This window comes from Zonotrichia albicollis, chromosome 10 (genome assembly GCF_047830755.1).
Source record: "Zonotrichia albicollis isolate bZonAlb1 chromosome 10, bZonAlb1.hap1, whole genome shotgun sequence".
NCBI lineage: Eukaryota > Metazoa > Chordata > Aves > Passeriformes > Passerellidae > Zonotrichia > Zonotrichia albicollis.
In genome coordinates, this window is record NC_133828.1 from 25,743,899 (window position 1) to 25,771,348 (window position 27,450).

A 27,450-nucleotide genomic window follows, 5' to 3' on the forward strand; every position below is an offset into this window, starting at 1 on the left:
GATACTAAAAAAAAGAAATCTTAATATATTAAACACAATTCTGAATGCTCGTGGTTTAAAGGTATTTGTTTATATTATGTTACTAACTTAATGTATGTATTTAAACTACTTATTTGTTTGTTATGAATTTCATACAATATTCAGTGAAAACTCATTTGTTACATTGTGCCCATCTGTAGCTTTCTCAGAAAGGAGATGGTTGATTTTTAATTTTGTTGTCCTCCTACCTCTGTTACTGCAGTACAGATACTTTGAAGCAAGGTTTTACAGACTAAAGATTGGATTAGTTCCAGTTTTGTAACTGGAAAGAGAGTATTTTCTGTAGACTGATTCACTTCAGCAGGAACTAAAGCAGAAAGGTGTATTTCCCCCCACCTATCTATGAATACTAAGTAGGTAGCAGAGGATGAGGTCTGCTAATTCTGCAATGGAAAAGAGATGTTTTTCATCTCAACAAATAGCTCCTGACATGAAAACTATGACATGGAAGCCAGAAAGAGTTGCTCTGTTAACTGCAATTAATATTTTATGGGACACTATGTGTTTAGGAGTGACGACTATCTCACACAAATAAAGAACTGTGTGCATAGTGCATCTGAAGCAATTTTAGTAACTTAATAAAAGCTTTAATGAAGCTATTTTCTTCATTATCATGTTTTTTTGTTTTAAATTTAATTAAAGTGCTGCTTAATCACCTTAAACTTAGAACTACGTTTTTAAAATGTAAGCATGTCAAACTCATGTAATTTGAGCAGTGATTTGTGTCCTAGCTCACAAATAGCTTGAAGGCCTCTGGGTGTCTGTACCCACCACTCTTAGGCCATAGGTCTCCCAGCCTGTTGCCACAGTTGTGATGTGCTGTGCCTGACGAGATGTGCCTCAAGTGACACTGGAGTCCAGCCTCAAAATGATTTTCACTGAGGTGATAGAGGAAACTGCAGTTTCCTCCTTATTTCATTTATTTTGTGCCCCAGTAATCTCCTCACTTTGCAATTATTTGCATTTTTTTCTACTTTAAGTTACATGACTAACTAAAAGAAGTACTCAGGAAGAAGCACTGTGAGCCTGAGGTAATTAACTGCAGCCTAACTGTAAGTAATTACACCCAATGACTGCTTTGGCTGATAGGAATCAGCCTGTCTGAAAATCTTAATGAAAAGGTCATTTTGAAGTCTTATGTTTCTGCTTCCTCCCTTGCTTTAAATCAAATGAGATTATAAGGAGGAATGAGTTGAGAGAAGGGATGAATCAAACTGCTTAAGAAATTGTCAGTATTTGTCTCATTCCTGGTTTGCACCTGTGAGTTGCCTTGCACACGTGTTCCCAAACACAAAGTTTATTGCAACTACAAATGTTTCTCTTCTACATAGACTATTTCTAGTCTGTCTTCATGTCCTTCTCAAACTTAAATTTTAAAGCAATTTTTGTTATCTCAAAGGAGGATAATACCTAAGTTTTAACTAGGTATTCACACCCCTTTTAAATTCCACCTCTGTCCATTATACTTCAGGATCTCTTTTTGTCAGCAGATTGCTTTGATTTGTTCTGTTGCATTGCAGATTGATAAAATGCATTCATTTAGCTCTTTACTGCCCAGTGATGGCTACTGAACTAAATCTGAGTAAATCCCATCGCTGTCTACATCAGAAAAATCTTGTGCAATATTAAATGAAAGTTCCCTTGAATTCATTGTAGGATAGCAGACTCAGGTACATGATAAAGTTTTAAAGTCAAAATTATGTAAACAGTTGCTGGAAAGCATTTTGTAGAAAACAGATCAGCAGAGGGACTTTGAGGGACATCATGTGGGACTTGGGCCATGTTTAAGAAGAGCATTTATGTAAATGGGAACCACCTGTAGTTTCAAAGGGAGTGATCAATAACTTAGCAGGCTGGGACTCTTAACATATCAGCATCTGTAAAAGAATCCCATTTTTTAATGAAAATTGTTGGGAAGTGGTAACTATATCCTGTTGTTAATTTCTTTTTCCTTAGGTGTTACTGACTTTGCCTGCTCTTCAGTTTGTTCTGAGCTGTGTAAACCAGCTGGGCTGTGATGTGTGTTCTGGCATTGCTTGTTTGTCAGCAGTGAATGACAAGTCTTAAGTAATGGTGATTTGAGCCATTTTTTCTGCCTGATGAGAGGAGGCAAAATGTAATTAGTTGTATTTTGTTGGTGTAATAACTTACTGAATAGTTTGAGAATGCAGGTGTTTGTCATGTACAGGACATGGAGCATGTGTTGTAATCCACATTGAGTCTCTCTTACCTTCTTATAATTCATATAAGCACAATTTAATTAGCAGATTTTTCATTTCTGGTTTATGTGCCGTTAGGTTCAAGTCTTGTTTGTCAGTACCATGGAAAAAATGCTATTAATGAAATCATTCTTGCTTAGAAATGACCATGGTTCATCTGCAGTACCTCTTTCTTTGGAAACAGATTCCTTTAACTGCCCAGTGAGGGGTTTTGCTTGCATTGGTCAAAACTGCTTGCAAGATTGATTGTGGGAGCTGTAACAGTCTCTTGGAAGAGGGAGTTCCAAACTGTTCTGTTTGGAAATTGGCCAGAAATAGCGGTGAGGACAGACAGAGTTGAATGGCTCTCAAAGAGATTGCCACAATATGCATGTTCTCTTTGTCTTGCTGCTTTTACTTCAGGTCATTTGTGAACGGTAACAGATGACTCTTACTTAAGTTGTATGAATTTTCAGGAAGGAAGAATTTCTCTTTTCTGCAAATATGTAACCCTATGGATGCATAAGCCTTTTATTCCTGAAAAAGCCCTAACTACCAGACTACAAAACTGTACTTTATCTGGCCCAGTGAGTCTTGTGCTCTTTACTGTGTGGTTGCTCATACAGTGAAGCTGGTATACTAACACAAACTCAATGCTAATGCTTTTCCAAGTGAGGTAAAAAATCCCTGCTCAAGAATTAAACCTGTAGTTAAAATATAGAGATACTTCTGATTTGGTGTTCTGTTTCATGTTATAAATCCTTGTGACGTGCTTTATGGTAGATTGGTGTAGCACTGATTTGTACAAATGATCAGTTGATGCCACCTGTTCCTGATGATCATTTGAGGCTCAGTGACATTATGCTAATGCTGACTAACGAATCTTAAGAAATTGAAATTAATATGTTTAGAGAAGGAGGAAAAAAAAGCAAAATGCAGTTAAGTCTTCAATAAACCATATTCAATATGCACAGTACTTTCCCCTCATTCTGTGCAGTGTTCTCTGGTTATTTAGTTTCACAGTGTTGACTCTTTGTCCTTCAGTGTAAGGGCAAGTGTGACTACCTTGTGCCTTTTTCTGTTTTTCTGTGTGTCCATCTTTGTACGATGAAACAGATTTAGACCCGGAAGGTGTCTAACAGCGGGAATAGTTTTAATTTGCTTGGAATGTGAACTTTGTGGTACCCGAAGTGAAGGTGAGAAAGCGCCCTGGAAACCTACACACTTCAAAGGTCTCTTGCTTGTGTTACTCAGCTGTGAAAGAAATGTGCTGGGGTTTTCTTTCCATTGTGTAGCAAATGAGGTTGATTCTGGTGATAGAGTCGACATCTGCATATGAAGGTATCTGTCTTGCCCTACTGTGGCATCTTTGTAGTGAAAGTGTGAATTGTTCTGATGGCTGGCCAGGAGGTTAATCCCACCAGAAAGGTGAGAGGGGAGCATAGAACACTTTTACACCACCTTTGTTTTCCTTAAAACACGGTTTAAAATGACAATAGAGAAGTGCTTTAAAGAGAGGCCTTTTCTGTCTTGCTGCTGAGTAGTTAAATGTCAAAAAGCAAGGCCTGGGAAGTTGCCTGCAGTTACTTCTGAAGTGTGTTAGTTCTTGTATCAGGCAAAAGGAGTTACTGGGTTAATGCATTCATATTTACTGGCTTCTGTCTTCAGAATGTGGGTTATTCTTCCTTGTGTCTTAAATGAGGATTTGTTCTGAGTTTGTGTACTGGTAGTTAAAAAAATGTAGTGGGGCAAAAAAGTGAAATTTGTAAAATTGGTTTACTTCATAGTATACTTATATTAGTGTACTTTTGACTGCATTCCACAACATTAACTCGCAGCACACAATATCTGTCTTCCCAAGGACGGACCCTTCTTTTCATGGGCCCAGTGAAGTTAAAAGTTACTGCTGTGTTAGCTGAATGTAAGTAACACACTGTATTGTGTTACATAATTGTTTCTTTCTGAGTAAATCACAAAGATATTAATTACGTGGAGCATGTCACTAAGTTCCTAAGGTATTATACCTGACAGGTTTAGTGACACTTTGAATTTCACCTTAGTAAACAAAAAGATTTTGTCCAGATCTTGTATTGTGAAATTATTTTACTTAAAATGAATAATTTTTCTTTGGAAGTGTTAGAGCAAGGTTGAAAACAAAACTTTAGATCACCACTCTTCCAGAAATAATTGATGTTCCATATTCAAACAGATTCTAGTGTATCATATCTCCCCAAAGAGAGGTAATTTGAAGTGAGGAAGCTCATCTGCTGATTTTTTTGCAGCCTAATGAAAGTGGGGTAGCACCAAAGGAAAAAAAGTTGGAATTGTGTTTTGTTCTACCTAAGTCAGTTGCTCAGAGCAGAGACAAAGATTCACAGATCTGTATCTACCATACCAGGCACTGTGATGAAACAGGTGGCTTTCCTGCTGGTGGAGTTTGCTGCTGTTACAGATTTGACAGTAATCATGCTATCAAATATTCAGTATTTGAAAACATGTATTTATCAGCAAGTTGTCACACTAATAAAAATAAAGCTTAGTTTGGGCTGTGGACAATAAATTTTCAGAAGTGTAATACTGCCTAGGAGATTACTGGGTAGGTTATCCCTAGCCCTCATTCCCACCTTTGTGGTTGTTTCTGTCTGTGGGCAGCCCTGCAAAGGTCGGGCTTTGGAAAAGGCATCTTAAGGTGAACCACAGAATTTATATCTTAGGATTTGAATGTCCTGTTGAGAACACTCACCACAGAACAGGGGGAGTGCTTTCCAGATCAGCTCTTTTCACCCATGGGATAGTCACACCCCTCTCCTTGGGGCTGTGTGGAAGCTGTGGGTTTGGGATTTGCTGCTGTACTTAGTGCCAGTAAAATGGTCAGCTGCTGTATTAGTCCTAGCATAGTGCTCACGAAGTATGGTGGTGATGAAGTGGTTGATAGGAATGAACTACTCTTCCACCTATTTATTTTGGAGCCATCGAGCTGGAAGTTTTGAGACTGGTGTGTACATTTTCTGGTCTTTTGCAAGTGGGGGAATTGCAGCATTTCACTGTGTTTCTGTCTCTGCCACTGTTCATGATGATGGTGTTAGTTGCATAGAGCATATGAAGGTTCTTTTAGTCAACACCTTATCACAAAGTTTTAGTGGGTTCTTGGGTTTTTTTCTGATTCAGCTCGATTTTGAGAAGCAATTTGGTTTAGAGTCTACATGTAAAGTTTAATGCCTATTATTTTATTTGTTCATTTTTTAACAAGTTGAGAATTTGTGGAGGATAGGTTTGCAGTTTGTAAGTTTCCCGTAACTTTAAAAGCTTCTTTCTGTTTTTTTGTCAGCTAATTTGAACTTAATGACTATTTTGTTGTTGCTGTATAAAATATTATGGGAACATGTCTGCTTAACCCTTTGCTCTTCATTATGGTGGAAAACATCACAACTGTTTATATTCTAATACCATCTTAACTTACCTTTATCTGTTTTTTTTTTCCAAATTGTTTGCATTACCCTGGTCACTGCTAATTATAATCAGCACTGTATGAAAAAAAAGTGCTCTTCTGAGAAAGTTGCATAACCTGCTGAACTAAATGGTAACGTTGGAGGTGTGCAATAGCAGAGTGCAATGGCCTTTTGTGTTTATCCCTTTGGTCCTGTGGAAACTGTGCATTGCACATGATATATTTATGCCACAGCCTTCCAGGCCTGCTTGATTATTGTGTAGTTGTCTGTATGATTCCACACTTCAAAACTTGTTTACTTCATTTTACATAAATATTTACAGAGAACTTAGAGAATGGAAGTTTTACATAGGATGGGGGGAATTTTGTCTTGTGTGTTCCACACTGTGATGTTTAACTTGTTTCAGCAAAGAAGTGTTGGATTTTCATGTTCTGAATTTATTTCTGTGCCAAAAATATTGGCTAATATGCTTTAGTAATGAAACTTCTAACTTCTATATTTCAGCAAAATTCCAGCATTTCTGAATGTGGTGGATATTGCTGGCCTGGTGAAGGGAGCCCACACTGGACAAGGCTTGGGAAATTCCTTCTTGTCTCACATTAACGCCTGTGATGGGATCTTTCATCTGATGCGTACGTAGACTTACTTACCTGTTTTCTCTAGCTAAGGACAGCATTGTAGTACTGTAATTAATAACTGTGGAGTAAATGTCTATTACAATTCAACTTCTGCCATTTAATTCAAAGCCATCAGGTTTTTCCAGCCAAGACAGTCCTCATCCTCTGCTATGTAACAGGTATGCCTTTCTTCATTAGCCTTGTACTGAAGACCTAAAAAGCAGCTGGGTTTTTGGAAATCTGCAGTAATGATGTTTCATTTTCTTCTGCTGGCAGTGCATGGCAGTTTGTCTAATTTCATGAAGAAGGAAATGTGGAATGTGTTAATAATAAAAGACAGAGATGGAAGTAGAAATCTGCTGCTTTTGTAAATCCTTAAACTTTGCAGATCCTGAGAGCATGAAGTTTCTTTGTTGCCTTTTGCCAGGGTGTGGTCCAAGTTCCTGATGAACTGTGTATCTTGGGCAGCCAATGCCCGCCCTGAAACCAAGTGTCAGTTTTCAGCCTCGTGGGTGGACACTGAACGCCGAATCTCTGCAGTCACAGTAGAAAGTGACTAAGAAGAACCCAGGCAGGCTGCTCCTGTTCAAGGGTAGTAGGCAGGGGACTGGAGGGTGAGACTTGTATGCCAGCAAGCTGGAAAGGAGGTGTTGGTGAAAGTGAAGTGAAAATAAGAATTATAAAATGTTGGTAGGAAGAGCTGTAATGGGAAGTGATCTGGGGATTGTGCATTTTCAAAGCTGTTGTGATGCACACTACTACTGCCTGTGGTAATGGCCAGCATGGGAAGCAGAGTCCTTCAGAGAATTGGTCTTTTTCATGGATGCCAGGCAGGAAGTCAGATGCAGATCATTGCAGATTTGTGCTGTAGACTTTAAGCTCTGCATGCCTGAGTATATTGAAGAAAGGCTTGTTAGGCTTTGACTTAGCTTGGTTCAGTTGGTAATTTTGCAGAAAGCAGTTTGAGAATTAACCAAGTTGTATTAATTAAGGTAACAGTAGGTAAGCAAGTGGCTTGATAGGAATGGAGTATAGTATGGTGACACAAACTTTGGGTAGCTCAGCAAAGGTATTTTATAGTTCTAGGCTGAAGGATTTGGTCCTGTTTTCTTTATTTATTGAGGATGTGTTAAACTGCATTTTCTTTAGGACAGAAGGTATCTTTGTTGTTTTTTTAGCTGCCATAACAGAATACACTGTTGTTACCTCTTTGTGTTTTGAGGTGTTTTTTGGTGAGGGCTGTTGCCTGTCAGTTGATCCATCACAAGGTACACAGTTGAGCTCTTACATGGCATAAAGCTGAGAAGAAATTCTCTTTCGACCTAGCTAATTCTCTACTTTCTTTATTTAAAAAGATACAATATCCCCATCTTGAAATGCCTGTGAGTGTTCAGCCTTCAAATTTCCATATCCTTGTTAGACGGTTACTTTTCTTAAAATATATGGTTTTCATGAAATCAATAAAAACATTGTTTATGTGTCTAAGGTATATTTAATGTATGCAAAGAAACAGGCAACACATGCCAACCACACGTGGTAGGGTAACAGGACAAGTAAAAGGAGAGGTAAAGTTGTGTTGAACATCACTGTATTTTGTACATGATTAGTGACAGTACAAAGTAGATTCTCTTAGCTCAGCAAACAAGAGAATTAAGTTTCCTCCTGCAGAATAGAGCAATCCATTCTTGGTTTTTGATACTTTCTGTAGATATTTTTTTTTCCTGTGAAAGTGCACAAACTGAAAATGCTTTACTCATATTTATACTAAACCAGTTGGTCTCCAGACTTAAAAATAAAAATTTCAGATGTTATGCCATTTTCTTAGGTGTAGGGGTATAATTTACTTTTGGTCACACCCAGTTCTGGAAATCTAAGATATACTTGGCTGAATGATTGGGGGATTTAATTTTGAAATGGTTGTCTGTCCTGGATAGTGGTGTTTGCAGTCCCACACTAAGCTGACATGGGCTTTGAGGTACAGCTTTGTACATCTTCCAAGTTTCATGGTTTAATTTGGAACATGTCTGGCAGCTCTGTTCTCCATGTTTCAGGTGTACTGCAGTTTTGACTGGGGCAGCAGTGTTTTGTGTGGTGACAGAAGGCAGGCTGTTTGAAGGTTATCATAGCTCTTCTTCCCCAGTTTAATGGCTTTAACCACCTTTCAACTTTTATGGCAGATGGGTCACAAGTACTTGTAGAAAATTACTTACTTTGTACAGTGAACTATAAATGGCAGTTTTGTTACAAGTGTAAATTTACAGATTATGCTTAAACAATGCTTCAGTGAGGAAAATGGTAGATATCACTATTTAGTCACTGCTGCATCTCTGTCAAACTTTTGAACATACTGGGTGTTAAAGAGCCAGAGCTCTTAATGTTTTTGAGTTTCTCTTCCCACTGATATTCTGCAGTCCTAGTTTTCTAGAAAACATGCTCCACATTTTTCTGTTATTTTTAGTTTCTTTAATGAAATCCAGTCTTTCTCTTCAAAGGTACAGAAAATGGGAGGAAGCTTGTCTGTAAAAGTCCTTTGCTATCAAATGCTCCTTTTCAATTAATAAAAAGACATGAGAGTTGGATGCCTGATGTTTCAAGTAGGGCAGGCAGCATTGGGTTTTGTGGAAGAACCTGAGGGCTCGCTGTGGCATGCCTGGTGTGCCAGTCCTGCCGGGGATCCTGTGAGCTGCCGGCAGTGCAGGCACGCAGGGCTGGGAAGCTCCTGCTTTGCTTCTCTGGAAATGCTCTGACTTCACAGCAGAGGAGCTCCAGCTGCCCTGCAGCAGCAGGATGGGGAGTTTGGTAACTGATAATCCGTGAAATCTCGTTCTTTGTGCTAGGAGTGAAAGAGCTGTGAAGCTGGGTAAACATCCCCTGCAGTTTTACGGAAGTGACTGGTGTGACCAATGCCCGTGGGTTCCTAGAAAGCTTTAATTGCTTTTACTCCAGTTTTATGTTTGTTAAAACTGGAAATGTTTAGTCCACCCCCTGGTTCTGCCTCCTCCAGGGTTTTAGATAACTTCTAAAGCTATTTGTCATTACTTGAAGCTTTGATAGCTATGAATCATGTCAGTTGAGCATAGTTTATTCTTACTTGCAAAAAGCACTAATCAAAACTGGGTTTGACAATATTTTTGCTGATTTTTGCTCAGCATTTAAAATCAAGTTGACATAGCTTTATTTTCTTATGATCATGAAGGTTAATGGTAACCTTTAGTAATACTGCTAGTGTTTTGATATGCCCACAAAAACCAAAGTGATGATAAAGTTACTTAACTGAATAAGATACATCCTCTTTTTTTCGCTGATTTTTTTGACTTCCTATAAAAATGTGTGTATTTTCTATATGAAGATGCTAATCATCTGTAGCTTTTATATGCTTGAGGCATGATGCATTTTTCCCTCCATGTTCTCTAACGAGAAACTATACTTGCTGATTGCTGCTCCTGGAATCCAACTGCTGCTGAGAGGAGGCTTGTGAGGATATCACTTGGCCACACTCCACTGCACTAACATTTCAGTGAACAAAGTATGACTTACATCTCATCCTTTCAGCATGTGTGTTCTGTGCTTTGGGAATCACAGTGGCTCAGTTTATGTAGCTGTAGCTTGACTCTGTCACTTCTGATACCTGAAACTGTTTTTTTGTCTTTATAATGTGTCAAAATTCACCTTGAAATGTTGTTAACATATCTATCTTAAAAAAAGTGGTATTGTCTTTGACATATTTTGGTTCAAATTTTTGAAGATGCTTTGGTTTTGTTTTCTATTACTAAGTGCAGTTGACACCTGTTACAAAAGTGTTGCCTGTTTACAAATACAAATCGTTCACTGCTAAGCTACCAAAGTTTAAAAATAATCTGCACCTATCAAACTTGTTAGTGTTACACTATCGAGATGTATTGATGTGTGCTACTGAGTAGATGTGAGTTCCTATTGAAATTTTCTCTTCTTATTTATCGTTAGAGCAACTGAATTAAATTTTAATAAAATATTTGCAATAGCTCATAGTTCAGGTAAACTTTCAGTTGGCTTTCAGTAACTTCTCCATATTAAATCCAGAAATTGGGAAAGCTTTCAAATTAAACTGGCAGTTGTGTCTGTGTATTAATCTAGTGCTTGTGATTCTTTTTCTTTTTAGATTTTTTTTTGTTGGGGATTTTTTTGGTTAAATATTGTACAGTGTTTTGATTTTGAGAAAAGACTTCACAAAGAAAATTTTCCTAATCAGAGTTGTGAAAATGGCATTCCTCTACTCCTTTTAGCAAAATCATCCCTAAAATTGAAATAATTTATATTTGCAACACTGGTGTTGCATTGTGTGCTGCAATTTCAAAATTTCAGTACAAGAACATGGAAGAAGAACATGGGATGAAGGCTGATGCTTAAAAGCAGTTGTTTGTAGAAGGATGCGAAGAGCAGAAAAGAGCCTTGTGTTTGCTTTGGATACTAGTACATGATTGTCCAAAAGGTTGACAGTGGAATTAAAGGACCAGGATGGGATTCTTGTCAATCTTCTCTCATGCAGTTTCAATTGCTACTACTTTGAAACCTACACCTGCAGGAGAGAGGGAGACATTTTGTACACCAGCATCCTGTTTGATTGATCAGTGCCAGTGCAGGATCAACCAGCTTAATTTGGCCAGCTGTGGAAAACTTCTAACTAATCAAATTTTTCACTTAGGCAAGAAGATAATTAGGAAGAGCAGTAACCTCTTTTCCTGAAAAATTGCAGAAGAACTTTGCAAGATCTGTCATCATCCTTGAACATAATGTTAGTGTGTTTGAGATGCAGGAAATCACATTATAAAGTCACCCTAATCTCCTGTCACATTGCTGGTGTTCTTTTTTTTTGGTATGTGTATATGAACAAAATTTGTGGGTTTGCACCTCAGAGCTGTTCACAGTGTTCTGTTTGCAGCTTTGTCTCCAGCAGAGGACTGAATTTGTTTTCCTGGACATGTGGGTGCAGATTGTGGAACAGGTGCTGGAAAATTGTCGTCACTGTAGTGAGTTAGCCTTTGTCTTTATTGAGCAGTAAATTACATTGCCAGACTAAATGAAACTGATACCTGAGCTTTAATCTGTGTTCCTCTAAGGCCAGGTGGTTACACTTGAAAGCACAAATAAACTCAGGTAAGTGTTAAAATAGGTTTCATTTAAAAATTTCTCACAAGTAGTTGTTCTGAGAGCTGAACAAGCCTCCCCAAATACATGGATATTAGGAGCAAAAATTTATATGTATCATATTAATCCATGATAATTAAATATCTCTCAAGGATGTACTTTGCTTCTTCAGATAGAGTGCTATGAATGTTCAAACATTGTTATCAGTCAAACAGTCCAAAATTTGTTTTATGTTGAGGTTGCCTCTTGATGTCACAAATTGAATTTTGATTGTATTGTGCCTACGAGGTTTCAGTCTCAAATATTGTAAAGTCTGTAATTTTATTTAACTACTTATTCTCATTGAGAAGGAAAATTACTGTTCTTGCATTCTTGTCTAGCCTTTATCATAGCTTGATAATGCTAGATTTGTTAGTATCACGCTGATTGAAGTGACAGTGGATTTTGGAACCCACTTTGTCATTCATCTTTAGCATAATATCCTATGCCTCTTTATGTCCAGTTTCTTTTTTGTATCAGAACAGATGAAAACATAAAATTTCCTGTCTAAAGGCCACCACCCTTGCTAGAGTAGCAGCATCTAATGCCATTCTATTTATAGATGGAACTTGTTAAGTTTCCTCAGCAGGGACTTAAAGCTATGACCTCGCAGGCCAGAAACAGGAGAGCTACCTACTGAGCTACAAGGGCAATCTCTCCATTCTAAAGAATACATAGAAAATTTCTAATATACTGTACTGTGAGTCATAAAGTACTTGACCAGTAAACCCTCCCTCCCCTGAGAATAAAGACCAGGCAGGCTATCTTTACTGAGTCATTGCTATTATTTGACCTACAACTACTTTTATTACAGTTCTGTGTGTGTGATTTGGCAGTGTGTAATTGCTATTTAAGCAATGCAGATGAGTTTTTCCTCTGTAATACTTCAGAGAAATCGTCAATGTGTGATACAGTTGGGGTGTTCAGGTGACTGTGAAATACTTGTTTACCTGTTTGAGTGGGTGTCTTTGCTGATGGTGTAGAGTATCCGGACTTCTTAAAAACAGTGATAGTTTAATAATTTATTAATTTTTTTTTTGCTGTTTCATGGACTTTCTTGAAAGCTTGAAGGGAAAAGTACTGAAGATGGATTGGGGTTTTTTTTCCCTAATGTTTTTGTTTCTAGTATGAAATATTTGCTTGTTTTCCTTTGGTCAGAAGAAGGCTACCTCAGAAAAGGTAAAGTAACAGTTCTTTGCAAAAAGATAAGTGGTTGAGTGTTTTCACTTTAATTAGATGCATGATTGTATCAGAAAGGTGAGTAGTCTGTAAACTGAGAATATTGTATCATCCCTTTCAGAAAGCTGCTTTTGTGAAAGTGTTGGATTTTTTTTTAATGCTTTTGAGAAAGTGTTGTTGTTTTGGTTTTTATTTTAATGCAGAGTTTTAAGGAAAACTTTAAATTGGAGAGGTTCCTTGGAGCACTTCTGTTTCTCAGTTGAATGGTAGATGACGGCTGTGCTTCCTAGCACAGCTGAGGGCATGGGCTGCCCTGGTTTGTGCATGGCAGGAGTTTGCTCTGGGCTCTCTGTCACTGTCCCTTGCTGCTTTGGAGTTGAATATGCAAGTGAGTCAATACTGAATGAGCTGAGGTGATCATTTCCAAGGTTTACATGCCTTCAATATTAAAATAGACAGTGAGCAGTTTACATATCTGATTGCTGTGTACTGAACAGTGGACTAACTACTGCAAATGAAGACCAGGAGGAGCCTGGCTTTGGGTTTCTTATTCTGGCTGTAAGTTATTTATCCTAGACAAACTAAACAAAGCTTCTTGGTTAGTTAAGATATGCTGTTGTAAGATTTAATTAATATATACCTCCTTTTTGTTCTGTGTCAAGCAAATTTGTCTGAGGTCTTTGGGTTGTTAGTTTAGAGTTCCTTTGTCTTAGCCTATGAGAGTTTATGAGACCATTTAATAAACTGAAGAAAAAGCTGTGGTTCAGTTTCCTTTCAGAACTGCTATTTATGGGAGCTGCCTGGTTTCTGCAACAGCCAAAATGCCACTTTCAGAAAATGAGGTGTTTGTCTCTTTCCAAGTCATACATTGTGCCAGACTTCTATGCTGGATGGGAAGGTCTGCAAGCTGGAGTGGCTCCATACTCCAACACCTTTTCTCATGGATATGCTGCTACTTTCTTCTGTGCTGTTGGAGCTGATTTTGAAACCATGTACTAAAAGGGGCTTTGGGTCTTAAAAATAATGATATTCTTCTTGCTGGGTTATTTTAAAAATAGGAATTTCTTTAATCAGATTCAATATGTAATACATCAAACAGTCATGCTGTTCTAGCTGAGGGAGCATTAAGCTGAGATTGTTAAGATGAAAAATGTTTGTAGAAAGACAGCCATAGGAAATATGCCAGTTGCATTCTTTTTTTTCTTTTTCGTTTTCTTCTGAGTTTACAAGATGTAGGGATGTTTTCTTTCAAACCTTGCACGTTGTCCACTGGAGTCTGAAGAAATCTAACTTTCTTATGACTGTTACTTATGCTGAGATGTTATTGAGACGCAGGGTTTGGTTGCAGATGTGCCTTTGTGCTGTTGTAATGCTGAAGTATTGATGTGGAAATCTGCTGACTTCTTTTGGGGATCCTTCAACAAAGATAGTGGGTATGTTTTCAATATGCTGTCCAGACTCTCTTCTGTTCTGATGAAATTCATCTTCACTTTGGGTGAAGATGAAGTTTTGCTTTTCTACTTGGGTTTACAATGAGTTGTGTATTAGTTAGTTATCAGTGGCATCTCAGCAGAAATTCTTATGGCCTGGTTTTTTCTCTGTTTGGACCTTGTCACTCTTGTGTTTGCTTCACACAGTTTCTCCCAGCTCTTTTTTAGTGTATTTCAAGATGAATTTTTATCCTGGTATCTTCTGCAGAAAACAGAATTAGCAGTGGGCTGGATTTAAATGCTGGGTGATTATCAGCAGTATTTGCAAGAGCTGCTTTGGAAACTGTTGCTTTAGTTTTGATGCCAGGGGGTCTCTAGCCTCAAACAACACCCTGGAGCCTCTGTGCCTGGAGACAATTAACAAAATACCAAGCCAAACATTTATTCATTTTTGTGAAATACCTCAGAAATGCTACTTTCAGTACTTACTTTAGGTTTTGCAATTAAAGTGAAGCTTCATCTGTTGTTGATAAAATAACAAGAAGATTCTTCAGAACCTCAGTGTTTCTCATTTGGTATGTAATTAAGTTTCTGTGTATTCAAGTAATACATGATTAATTAGTTTTCTTTAAAGTTAGTTTAAAAGACTTTCTTTGCAAAATCAAGCAACTTCCCTTCTTCCTTCCCTCTGCCTTCTTCATTCCCCCCACCATCATATACATTTTTCACCTTACATGGATGATGGCAGAAGCTTCTGTACCTCAAACTCGCTTTACTAGATAAATTTCTAAAATATGTTTGAGCATAGGGGTTTACATTTCAGTACTAGCCTAGATGGCTGTTTCTGAAGTAAAAGTTGGTTGACAGTTACTGCATATTTTTATGCACCCAGTTTGGTAATTTTATGTGAAAATTATTGTCTCAAAGCTAAATAGCAGCAGGAATGGGAAGTTGAGTGTGTGAAAAAGTTGCAGTTGGGGGGAAATGTAGAAGTACAGGAAATGTATGCTACCTGAGAGAGATTGCTTGCTTTCAGACAAAATTTGTGAAAAAGCAGAGAGAATCCAAAAGTTGGGCAGTCTAAGACTCCGGGTTGGGTTCTCTGAAGTGTCAAAAAGCATAAAAATTAATCCAGTGAACATCTCCATAGAAACTGTGTGTGTAGTGTACAAGATAAGAAATATTGATGTTGTATTTTTCAGTTGTTAGGGATAGCATGATGAAACTGCCATGCAGAGGAAAGAGTCTAATATGTTGTTTAATCTATCCAAACCAGCAAACACTAAAATGTTTTAATCATAAGCAGATGATTATTTCATAGCTTAATTACAAGGCAGAATATAACGATTGTTTTGGTATTCTTACTGCATTTTTGTCTTCTCAACTTACCTTCCGATTTTTAAAAAATGTAACAAAAATCAGCCAAAACCGCTCTAGGTTATTTTATTTTAGTTCTGTTTTTTTAATCTGAATTATCTCTGTGTTTATGGTGTCTTTTATTTTGCTTTGAAGTTCTTTGCACATAAATGCAAATGTAAATTAACTGTGTTCCTTCACTCTGTGCAGCATAGCAGCTTTAATTATTTTTTTACTAACTCTGTGCTTAAAGAAAACAAAAGTGTTCATTGGACTGTGCAATATTTAGGAAAAAACCATGTTTTTTCTATAATGCCACTCTTGGCCCAAAACTACATTAAGCAATAACTGAAATGCATCACTTTCAGTTGGTTTTAAGACTTGAAAATACACTTCCAGAAATTTCCTTCCAAGGCTACCACAACATTCAGTTGTTGTTTGAGATGGATATAGAAAAGACAGTCAGCAAGAAAATATAATTTTTTTTGTCTTAAAGTGATTTTAATGTATGTATCTTAAGCTACTGTTTAAATATTGAGGGCTTTGTGCAATTACAGAATGTTGTGAGTGTAGGCAGAGCTCAAGTTAGTGGGATCCAGAGCCCTACCTCAGTTTCTGCTTTTAGCAAAATAATAGATCATTTTCCCTGAAACATGGTTCATCTTTGTAGTTAGTATGTTGAGCCTTGATTTGTAGAGATTGTTTAGTCATGATGATAAAACTTATTATAAAAATTTTGATAATGAAGAGTTAAAAAGCTCTTAGTGTTTTCTTTTTATAAGCCACCTGTTGCCTTAGATGCATAAGTATATGAATTCGAACAAAGTGCTCATCACTTGTCAGCCATCAGTGGCAGCATAAAAATTACTTGTGGTGCTTGCTTTGCAAGAAGTTCTTTTGTGTTTGTGACATCAGCTTTGTTTTATACAATTAAAGTATTACACGCTAGAATAATCTAAATTGCAACCACTAAATGGTGATGTAGTTCTTTTTTCATAGAGCTGAATTTGTTTACTGGTTGTATACAGCTATTGACTACTGTTTAACATGACATGTCCCTTTTGCCTAGAACAATCTTTGGAAAAGGTGGTTTTTTGTGTCCTGTTCTTGTCTCCCACCCCCTCCATTCCTCCTCCCTTCACCATTATGGAGAGCTTTGCTCGTCCTTTTTTTAACAAGTAGATAAAAATACATGTTAGGCTTCAGGGTTTCTTTTTTTTTCAACTAGCAAATTAATGGCACATGATGATATTGGAACAGAGAAAAAAGCCTTGCAGTGAAGTGATCTGGACTGCAGGAGATGTTTTGTTCCATGTGAACACATTTTGATGTGAACAGAATCGTTTTTGTTTGCATGGTTTAAAATAAAACCCACAAGCAAACGACGTTTTTCTGATTCTGACCCTACTGTACTAATGACTGTACAGATAGCTACTGAATGGCTTTCTCTGTTGGAAGTACCTCATCTGTGATGTTCTGTTCCTCTGCTACTGCTCTATTTTTCTTTTATTTACGTATCTTCCTATTTCACAGTGAATGGGAAGAATTTGCATGTGACTTGGTCATGATTTCTGAAAGTTGTTCTCCTTGTATTAAAACAGATATTCAATGCTACAGAAATTTGTGAAAAATCTGCTGTCCCCTTCTTAAATTACATTGTATTGAATAAAATGTGTTTTTTTGTGGACAATTCAACCTAGTGGGTGAAGTTAGTAGTTTTTTTTAATGTTAGCTGAATATGCTGTAGGCCCCATAACCTTAGGAAAGGCTTAACATCTCTTCAGAATTTCAGTATACTGAAGTCAGGTGAGGCATAGTTTCTATTTGAAGAAATGAAGCTCCAACTAAGCTACTTTATTGCTGATTTTTGTATTCAATTGCTTTTGTTTTTGGAAGGAATACGACTACTGTGTAATTCCGTATTTGTGTGCAGGACTTACTGGATCTACTGAATCTGTGGTAAAATCTCTGTGTCTGCATGCTAGTCCTGGAGCATTAAAGGCTCCCTTCAGCAGTCACCTCTCCTCCTTGGGCCTGAAACCCCGAGACAGGAGCATATAAATTCAACTTTCCTGTTCTTGCACACTGCTCTACTAACTTGCCCTTCTGAGTTATAATCCAAGTTAGAGATTTAGATAGAAATAAAGTTAAAAGTAGCTTACAGTCTACATAACTACAGCACTGTTCCAACAATAATCCTGTGGGGATGGGAAATGAAAAGATATAAATGCTAGCTGAAGACCATGCAAAACGGTATTAAAAAATACAGCTCTCATTTAGTCTCTTCCCATACAGTGGCTTTAATAAGAATATGATTATTTTTAAACTGATAAGCCATTAACAACATTCACTTTATTAAGATATTTCCATTTTATTATTCCAGCATAATTCCAGGCTGCTAATTGGCTAATTATTAATTCATGCTCTCATCCTTTCACATGTTTTCCTGTTGTCATTTTTCCTAAAATGTGTATGTAAGCAAGTAGGGAGAGACAATAAAAGTGACCTTTTAAAGTACTTCTATATTTTCTCCAGGGGTGTGATTCATCAATTGCAGTCAAGTTCTGCTCAGTGTAAATAAAGATGGCTTGGTCTGAACCTTAACTAATCAGTATATATTTATAAAAAACAAAAAGAAACATCTTCCTCTCTTCTATATTGATTACTTTTGCAGACTCACATTAAGGTGACTGTGCCATTTAGAGTGAATAATTTAGTGTATGAGTTGATTGATCATTTACAATTTCACATTCTTCATGTGAGGATATAGATTGTTTCCTTCTAGTTGATTTGTCCCACACTGAAGTAAAATAACAATACTTGTTATATACATGTTTAAATTTAGTTTTCACCCTCTCTGTATGGATTCACTGCAAATGGTTTTTAGTATTAGTGGATGCAGTTGCATTCTTAAGTAAATAATTGGGGGGGGTGTCATTGTATATATAATTTTCCTTATGGGGAAGTATTGCAGTGTCATTGTTGACTTGCTGTAGCCATTGTTGGAGCTGGGAGATGCAGTGTCAATAGGCCCAGCAGAGCAAAGCTGCTGCCAGCTCAATTGGCTACTCAGCTCCTCAGTTGCCTTGCTCACCTAACCTCAGCAGGGTTTCAGTTACTAAGAGAAGATAAAACCATTCTGAATTATTTAATAATTTGCTTTTAATGAAGCCCCCTGTTTTTAGAAAAAGTGTTAGGTGTTGTTAAATTTTTATTTTCCTCCTATATGGTTAGTGTAATGTTGCCATGCTAAGGTATTTTGACTACCTCATTTAAGCATTGAATAATGTGATGGACTAGACACTTCTAAAGGTAATTTACATCATAATCCTGATTCTCCTCACCAGCCAGCATTTTGGGCAAGAAGTTTGCAGTTTCTCGTAGTCTTGCTGTGGGTGGAAAGGTGCAGCTTGCTGGTCAGTGAGTGAAGGGAGCCAGTGGGGTCCAGGAGAATGCTGTGTGTGTGGGTGTGTGCCCTGTGCTTCCCACACTGGTGCCCCTGGATGGGTGTGGGTTCCATGAGCAGGGGCATGAGCTGATGGCCACAGGCTCTTCCTGCCTGTGTGCCTGTGCTTGGCCCTCACTTCCTTGTTATTGGCTGTGCTCGTGTTGTGGTCACGTGTGGATTTGGGAGAGGAGACCTGGGATTCTCAGGAAGTGATGCTGGGAAGCAGGGCTGGCACTGCCTGCCTGGAAGTGCCCTCAGCTGCCCCTGGATGGACAGCTTGGTGCAGGACACCAGCGTTTCCAGCTCGTGTGCTGCCGTCATAGGAGGAGTCCCTTCGTCTGGTTCCCATGAGCAACATCCAGATTCCCTCCCTGCTGGAGAGAAATGCTGCTTTTGTCAGCTAAAAACATCAAGTTAAGCTTTTCTCTTATCTCTTTTTGTTTGTGGATTTTTTTCCCCTAGAATGCCTCTGCATGTTTGCTGGTTTGAGGTTTTTTTCCCCTTCCCACTTTTGTTTTCTTGCTGTGTAACAGCAGGGTGATATTGGTTAACAGGATTTTGTACACCAGTGGTGATATTTACTAGAATGTTGTTAATTTGTTGTATTAGAGCACTGAAAATGAGAAGCAATAATTTGTTCACAGTCTCAGAGAACTGAAAGCTTTTTGACTGGGATGATCAAGTCAAATATCTCTAAAACTACTGCAGCTATAGGAGAATTGTTTTAAGTTGAAACCTTAAATTTGCTGAAATTTGATAAGTTAGTACAAACAAATTCAAATCTCAGCCATAAAATCACAGTGAAGTTACTTTTTTTTTCTGTTTTAAACTTTGCCTTGATGAACAAATAACGTTCTTTGTTACAGAACATCTGTAATTATATGGAAGTGCATTAATTCTGAATTATACAAACACTGCATAGAAATACTTCCACGAAACTAGGCTGAAATATTCAGCATTTTTGAGAAGAAAGAACTTTTTAGAAATCTTTGGTAAGGGAAAATACTACTTGTATTTAACTGCAGTTAGAATTTTTGATGCAGTTTGAATTCATAAATCAGTATCATATGCCATCATATGTCTGGTTGGAGTGAGTGGATGGGTGAGCTGGGCTGGCCGTGGGGGGGAGAAGGGCAGATGGAGCTGCACCAGAGCAGGGCTGTGTTCCTGTGGAATGCAGACACGGTCTGACTGCCTCTCCTAGGAGGAAGGGATGTTGTAATACTATCAGCAATGTTGTATTGAAAACTGAAAACACAAGTAACTGAAAGCACATTGTGAAGAAACAGATGATTTAAATGATTCGGAGAACATTTCTAATGTTACTAATCAGCAAACCACAGAGAAATTTGCTTGTGATCAGAGTTCTGATTTTTCACCAGAATGGAAAGTCTAGTCAAGGGTAATCCATCTTTTGTTCACTTAACATGTTTTTTCTTAGCTATACTGCCTACCAATTTATTTAAAGATTTTATATGCATATGTACTGTTAAATAAATGTCAGAATGGAAACTTAACAGCTTTATAGCTTTTTGGAAGTTTCCTTCTTCTGCAGTAGCATGTCATAAAATTTTGAAAATTTTTATAGACATAAATTGTTTGAAAAATAAGCATTCAGTTAACATTGGCCAGCTGAAAAACAAAATGCATCCTTTTTTCATAGCATTGCAACAAACAGCTCTGCTTTCTCAGAACTTTTTTTTGAGAAAAGTCTCTTGTTGATTTGTTGTGTGTTTCTTCTAAACTTTTTGAAGTTAAAGCATATTTTCAAATGATCTGAAATAAGGTTTTCCTGCCATATCAAAAGGAAATAGTAACACTTTCAATCTGTGTTATGTGATAAAGTTGAGTTTTTATTGTAATCCCTGATCTAATTTTAATTTAGGTTAGAACATTACATTATGTAAAAAGTACATACGGTATTCTGTATCAAGGTTGTTACAAAAAGAGAAAAATTAACCAGTGAACTGTCTTTTTATAACAAACTCATTTGGAATCATAAGGTTACTCCAAAATAAGATGGAAATCTTGAGGAATCTTCTTTTGTGTCAGATTCTCCTCCTCGATCTAGCAGGGCTGTGAAGTCTGCTGGAACAGCTCTGGCCTCTGGCTTGCTGCAGTCAGCCCTGTCCGTGGGCAGGGGTGAGCAGGCTGAGAGTTGAGTGAAACTGCAGGAAGGGACGGAGGGGCTTGGCTTGCTGCTCTGGGGGCATCTACAGCAGTGCTGTACAGGCACGGGTGTAAATGCTGGAATATTGCATGTGCCTCTTGCATGTCCTTTGACATTTGGGGATTTTGGTCATCTTTTATGTATGCTGAAGAAGTTTAAGTATTGTGGCTCAGCATCTTCTGAGAGTCTACTAGTTTTAGGGACCCTAAAATAATTCTGTCTTTTTTTATAATAATGGTAGCCTCTTCAGGATAGATGTGGTCCAAGACAAATGCTACATGATAGCTTTTGGGGAAAAATTGCAAGGAACCTTCCTACAGTAATTGGATGAAAGTTTTGTTTTATAGATTTAAGGGCATCTGATGGATGACAACTTGCTTCAGAGACTTCAAAAATTGCCAGAAGCATGATAGCCCATATGATCCTTTTCTTTTGAAGAGTTTCTTTGAGTGTTTTGAGATGGAGAGAACCTTCATTCTGTCTTAAGAATGATTTTTAGGTTTATTTTATCAGGAAAATAAGACTAGAGTCAAGCCAAACCTTGAACAAATGATGTTTTGTTCTGGAATTAGCTGTCAGCACTGTCTATTTCAGTGTTTTCTGAAAGTGTCTCGCTGCCGGTGAGTTTGATACTTTGCATCACAGCCTATTGAAGAAGTTGTGGCAGCAGTGATGTTGAAAAAGGCAGGGGTCAAGTGAAGGATAATAACATCAGTATTTATTTTTCTTTCTGGAATGTTTGAATTTAAAATACTTTTTTATCAGAGAGGAAATGTTTTAAGATACATGTTTCCTCATGCTAAAAGACAGTTTGAGGTGGCGTGCTTGATAGAGGCTTTCTTTGCTGTGTGGTGCAAATATCCATACTGATATTCATGTGTAGAGAATTTTGAGAATTTGGGTGTACCTTTGTATAAGCACATCTGTTGGATTTCAAAATTTATGGAAACGCTGTAAGGTTTTGCATAGAATTGCCAGCTTATAGTGCCTAGGAAACAAAGGCAGTACTGCTGAGAAAAGCAGTCTGCCCTCCCTTTGGTGTTGGCCATGTTTTTGTGCACTGCCCTGTGCCCGGGTGTGAGCACAAAATTAGCTGTGGTTGTGTGCCAGGCTTTGTGGAGGGCCTGATGTCATTTACTACTGACCAGCTATGGCTTTGTAGCTGTAATCCTTGTGTTTGTCTATCTAGTCATCATGAAACTGTGCAGAAAGGTAATACACCTGCATGTGCACTGTGTTTGGAAAGCTTAGAAAACATGGCAGGTGCCACAAAATAATTCCTGGCATTGAAAATTCTGTTAAGTGATAAAAATATGTCAGAACAGATGAGAATAAATGGAAACTGTTAAAAAATGGGGAAAAAAGAGTATATTTTCACACCAAAGTGTTCGTCTCCACAGAGACTGCTTGCTAAAGCTGATTGTGCACTCAGTTTTACCTCATAAGCATTTTCAGGTATTATTTTTAATACAGACAGATATAAAATATAAAATATGCTGTAAGAAGTACAAGGTGGGTTTAAAAATAGAGGTAATGTAGAGGTAAAATACTGTTACTGTTTGAGAGTGGGAATTTAATAGCAAAGCAGAAAATAACTATCTAGCAAAGTCTGCTGCTGTACTGGCACTGCAAACCAGTGTGTTCAGAAGGGCACAGAGGCAGCCACCCCCCAGGTCCAGCCCAGGGTGCCTGTCATTGTCACAGCCTGAGAGAGCCTTTGCTGCTTGTCCCTGCTGCAGTTCAGGTGCTGTGGTGATGCCAAAATACTTCATTGGCCATGAAAATAGTGAGACTGTGTTATTTCTTCAGCTCTGCAGGAATGAGGATAATGTAGAGGTTGGGCATTTTTATGGATGGTGAGCTGTCCTTTGGGATGTAGTGGTTTATGTGAATGGTCCTTGCCCTGCAAGAACCATGTGGTGCAAAGGTAGTCCCTAAATGGCTTACCTAATCATGCAGAACCTGCACTGACACTTTTAATTCGTGAATTAAAACTAGTTTAACTTGAAATTCTCAAGTTGAAGTTTTCGGTGTTTTAAACAAAAAGGTTCATAACAAACTCTTCGTCATGCTACCGTATTTTATATAATCTTTGTCTTTTTCTAGCATTAAGAAAAGTGTTTCTGTAATGTTAATTAGCTAGTAACTGCTGTTTTCAGTGTGCTTTAATTACTGTATGTTGCTTGATTATATGTTATGAAATAAACTTAAGGTTATTCTAGATTGTTAAACGGTGAGCTAGTGTATAACTACTGTGCTTAGGATGAGGTTTTTCAGATGTGGTGGTGGGAATATTGGGAAGAGGAAAAGCGGGAAGTGCAGCTATCATTCTTAGAGACATATGAAGACAGCTTTTAGAATTGCCTCCTAGACTTTGAAGTTAATATTTATTAGAAATATCTGGTGAAATACCATGAAAATACTTTAAAACGTGTGCATAATCATGGAAAAAGATGTAACTCTAGGATGATTTGCCTATGTCTTACTGATAGGTATCCTTTGCTGGCAGTCTAATTGTACAATTGTAAATGTACAATAGTAAATTGTCTAATTTACTATTACAAAAGAATTTTTTTAAATGCTCCTGTTCAAGTTACATTTAGCAATAGCTACACTGCAAAATAACATGTATCTATGTATGTAGTTCTGTCTATACATTTAGGTTCTGTTGCAGTGACAGTTGTACTTTTTAATTAGCAAGATGTTTAATTAACTTGGTGGTCATGGACAATTTTATTTTCAGTTTCAGCTGCACCAAATGCTGAATGTAGGGTTGTACATGGTGGGTATATTATGTTTGGTAAACAGACAAAAAGAAGTGAGCTAAGCTTTATAGATGACTTAAAACATCTGATAACAAAGATATTTGATTGCCTTCCACATTGAAATAAAAAAAGTTGAAAACTTTCTTGAGCAAAAATGATGAGTATTGTAAAACGTATCCTGTAACTGCTCTGTCTCTTTAAAAAGATATTTGCAGTAGTAACTGATCTAGCATTGAAAACCACTAAGAATTTTAATATTGTTCATATGTAATTGCTGTAATCTCTGGTCTTTGCAGGAGATGGTACTTAACATACTCAAGGTTTTTTCCCATGGTGTTTCTTTCTCAGATTGCTAGAATAAGATCTGTGTTTATTTCAGTCGATTGTACATAGAAATAAACAGTTTGCATTTTCAGTTGATGCATAACATTTTTATTTGCTATACTCTATCTTAAATTCTAGCTTGATCCTTAGTTAAATTTTGTGGTTATGTTCAGATACTTCCCCTCAGATCTTCAAGTAGTACATGTAAGCAGCTGTGTAGCTCTGATCTCGGGCTGCTTTGCAAACAGGGAAAAATATATGAACATAAATCCTCTACTGTGCCAATTTATTCCCCCAAAGATTTTCATCATCACTTCTTTTACAGTAATTTTTCAAAATTACTTCACCAGTATTTTAACTCTCAGTAAGCTACCACTCAACAAATCATATATTCAAGATCTTTTAGTTTTATGGGCTATTTTTATAAGTTCCTAATTTTTTAAGAGTTTTTCTTTGAAGTAGTGTAAGAGTGTGGCTCAGCAGTGCTGATACCTAGGAGAACAAGGTCAGTGAAGGGGGAGGGGGTTGTTCTTTTCTCTGTAGGCTAATAAAATGTGGCATTTTAAGTGCTGTGGAGAGGGTCTCAATTGTGGCCACTCTCAGTTAACTAACTACTTAGGGACTCTGAATATGCATTTTTTCATTCAAAGAAAGTAAAACAATTAAGTGTTCCTTCCTCTACAAATGTTACAAAATATAACATATATGTTAATTTCCCTTAATTCCCTCATTTCACTATTCTTCATGGATACTGGGGCCTGGGTGCAGGTGGGGGCCTTCTCTTGTTGCTTTTAAGTTTCATGCATTTTACTGCAGTTGTTAAATATCAGCATCTCACTGCCAAGTCACTAAATGGTGATTCTTTGAATTTTTTTAAAAGTAAACTTACTGCTCATTCTGTAAAATCTGTAAAAAAAAATAGTGGCATTTTGGCATATGAGAAGTTTGAAGTCTTCTGGATTCTTTAGTTATCAGATAACAATATTAATAACACAGTGGTGTATGGCAGTGCATAGGTGAGATTTTAAAGCATTTGAATTCAGCTGATGTTTAAGGTTGATGAATATAAATGAATCAGCCTGGGGTTTTAGGTGAAAATATTTTCAAGTTTAAAGGTCTTGTGCCCCAATGGAATTATTTCAGTGGTTGACTGAAACATTCAGGAGAAAGGGAAACGTTTCTTTAATGGCAAACAGAGGGAATTGAGCTAGGAATTGGGAACAGAAAAAGGAAAAAAATCCCCAACTTTAAACATCCCTCTGATTATGATTATCATGAAACTGAGCTTTGCTTCAAGATTTTAGCCAATGCTGTGTTTTCACTATTTAATGGGTATTTATTTTCTGAGTAGTAAGTGATTTGTATTTCTTAGAAGATGCCTATAACGAACTGGGTCTATCAATAAGTAACTCATTTGCAGCATTATTGTACTCAATCATGAGAAGTTTAATTGCAGTTTGCTTCTATCATTTTCCTTGACAGCTGTTGAAAAAAAATAATGTGGTAGATTTGGATTTATACTGACTTCCAAGGAGGAGATATTTGTTCAAAAGCAGTCAGGGAGTGCAAAGATCCATGCCAATATTCAGAATTCGTATTTCCCTTGAATGGAAGGTTGTGATAAAATGGTACATGGTGTGTTTTCATTGCCTGTTGAAAGACTTTCATGCAGTTAAAATAAGCATTTTGATGGTGGTTGAATTAAGAGTTTTTGTCAGTCTCTTCTCATCATGGATGATTAGACTAAAACGTCTGCTTGTCTTGACTTGAGATCACCACAGCTTCAGATAACATGCTTTGTGATTGAAGGTCGAAATATTTTGAATTCTAATAGGCTGCCAGATGAATTGCTTGAAATAGACTGTAAAATTTCAAGGCTTCCTTTTCCATCTGCTGTGAAAAGAACCATTGGGAATGGTTGAGCTTGATGATCATAGAATTACGGGATGGTGATTCTAAAACCCTCAAAGGGAAGTTGCTATGGAGATCTAGTTCCAAACTGTGAAATGATTCACCTCTGAAAGGCTTCAGGGTCTGAGAAGCTGAACACATCATTGTTCAGGTGGTCATTGGTTAGGAAATTGCTGGTGCCTGTGTAATCAGCACTCCTGTGGTAGTTAACGATCTAAAAAGGTTTGTTCTGAATGATGTGGGACAACAGCAATGTGCATAAGATGGCTTCTCTCAATCATAGTTTGCTCAGCCTGGTGCTTGTAAAAATACAGTGAGCTAAATGGCAGGGAGACGAGCTGCTTCATTGAGGAGGTCTTTTAAAAACAAAATTCTTTTCTGTGATGGATTTGACATCTAAAGTAAAAGAAGAACAACTGTTTCAGCTTAAAAAGCTGTGGTTAGATGTTGCAAAAATATCATATATTTATTTTGCGAGGAGCAGAACAGCGGGGCTGCATATTTGTATTTGCTTTCAGGCTAAAGGAGTAATACTGTTGGAAATAAAGATTTCTACCCAGTCACACCTCAGGAACGTAATGAAGTAGCCTTGATATATTCATATTACTCCTCTTCCATCCCTCCTCCCCAATATTAGGGCCTACAAGGCACTCTGCTCTGGCAGTCATAGGAAAAACACCTGTATAGCCAGGATTCAGGTTAATCAAAGTCTGTGTTTTCTTTCTCAGTTTCTGATTTATTTGTGTGTTTTGAGGCTAGGAAAAGGGAATAACAGGCCAGTTTTTTGCATGCATGTATAAAACAATGCATTTTGTCAACTGCTGCCAAAATTTGCTGGCAGATTCTTAGATTGCTTGAAAACTCCAACATACACACAAGTACTTAATGTACTTTTCCAAGGAAGCCAGAAGTCATTTGCACAGTACACAAGTAGTTAGTGACTATACCTGCCTACCTAATTCAACGTAAAACATTTTTTTGACCATATGATGTTCAAAAAGTGTGAGTTACTATTCCTTGCATACTCAGTGTCAGCCTTTCACAATTTCTTAACACAATCTCTTAATGGTTCCTAGTAAAGAAGATGTCAGTGGCTACTAGATGGTGCCAGATAGTTACAGAACACACTGATATCTTCCACAGTATAGTTGCCATTTAAGTAAAACGTTGCTAGGAAAAAAGTGCATGTCTGAGGGCTAGGGATTACTTTACTAAAATAATGTACAAAATTAGTTCTTTACTTCCCATGTGATGGGCCAGCCAGTCTATAGCAAGCAATTTATTATTTTTTTGTTGGGATGTTTTTTTGATGATTGTGAAGGATGAGACTTAACATCCAAAATAAAATATTAGTATCAAGTTTTATGTGGTCAGCTTTTACATGAAGATTTGAACATTGAA

General features: G+C 37.4%; 1 protein-coding gene across 2 annotated transcripts in view; it reads left to right on the forward strand.

Moving 5' to 3' along the window:
- OLA1 (Obg like ATPase 1) overlaps nucleotides 1-27,450 on the forward strand; it is a 92,473-nt gene that overhangs the window by 5,421 nt on the left and 59,602 nt on the right. For both annotated transcript variants that reach the window (XM_074548474.1, XM_074548475.1), the window contains exon 4: nucleotides 6,191-6,318. In XM_074548474.1, coding sequence (XP_074404575.1) covers nucleotides 6,191-6,318 — 128 coding nt within the window. The remainder of the gene's footprint in view (nucleotides 1-6,190; nucleotides 6,319-27,450) is intronic.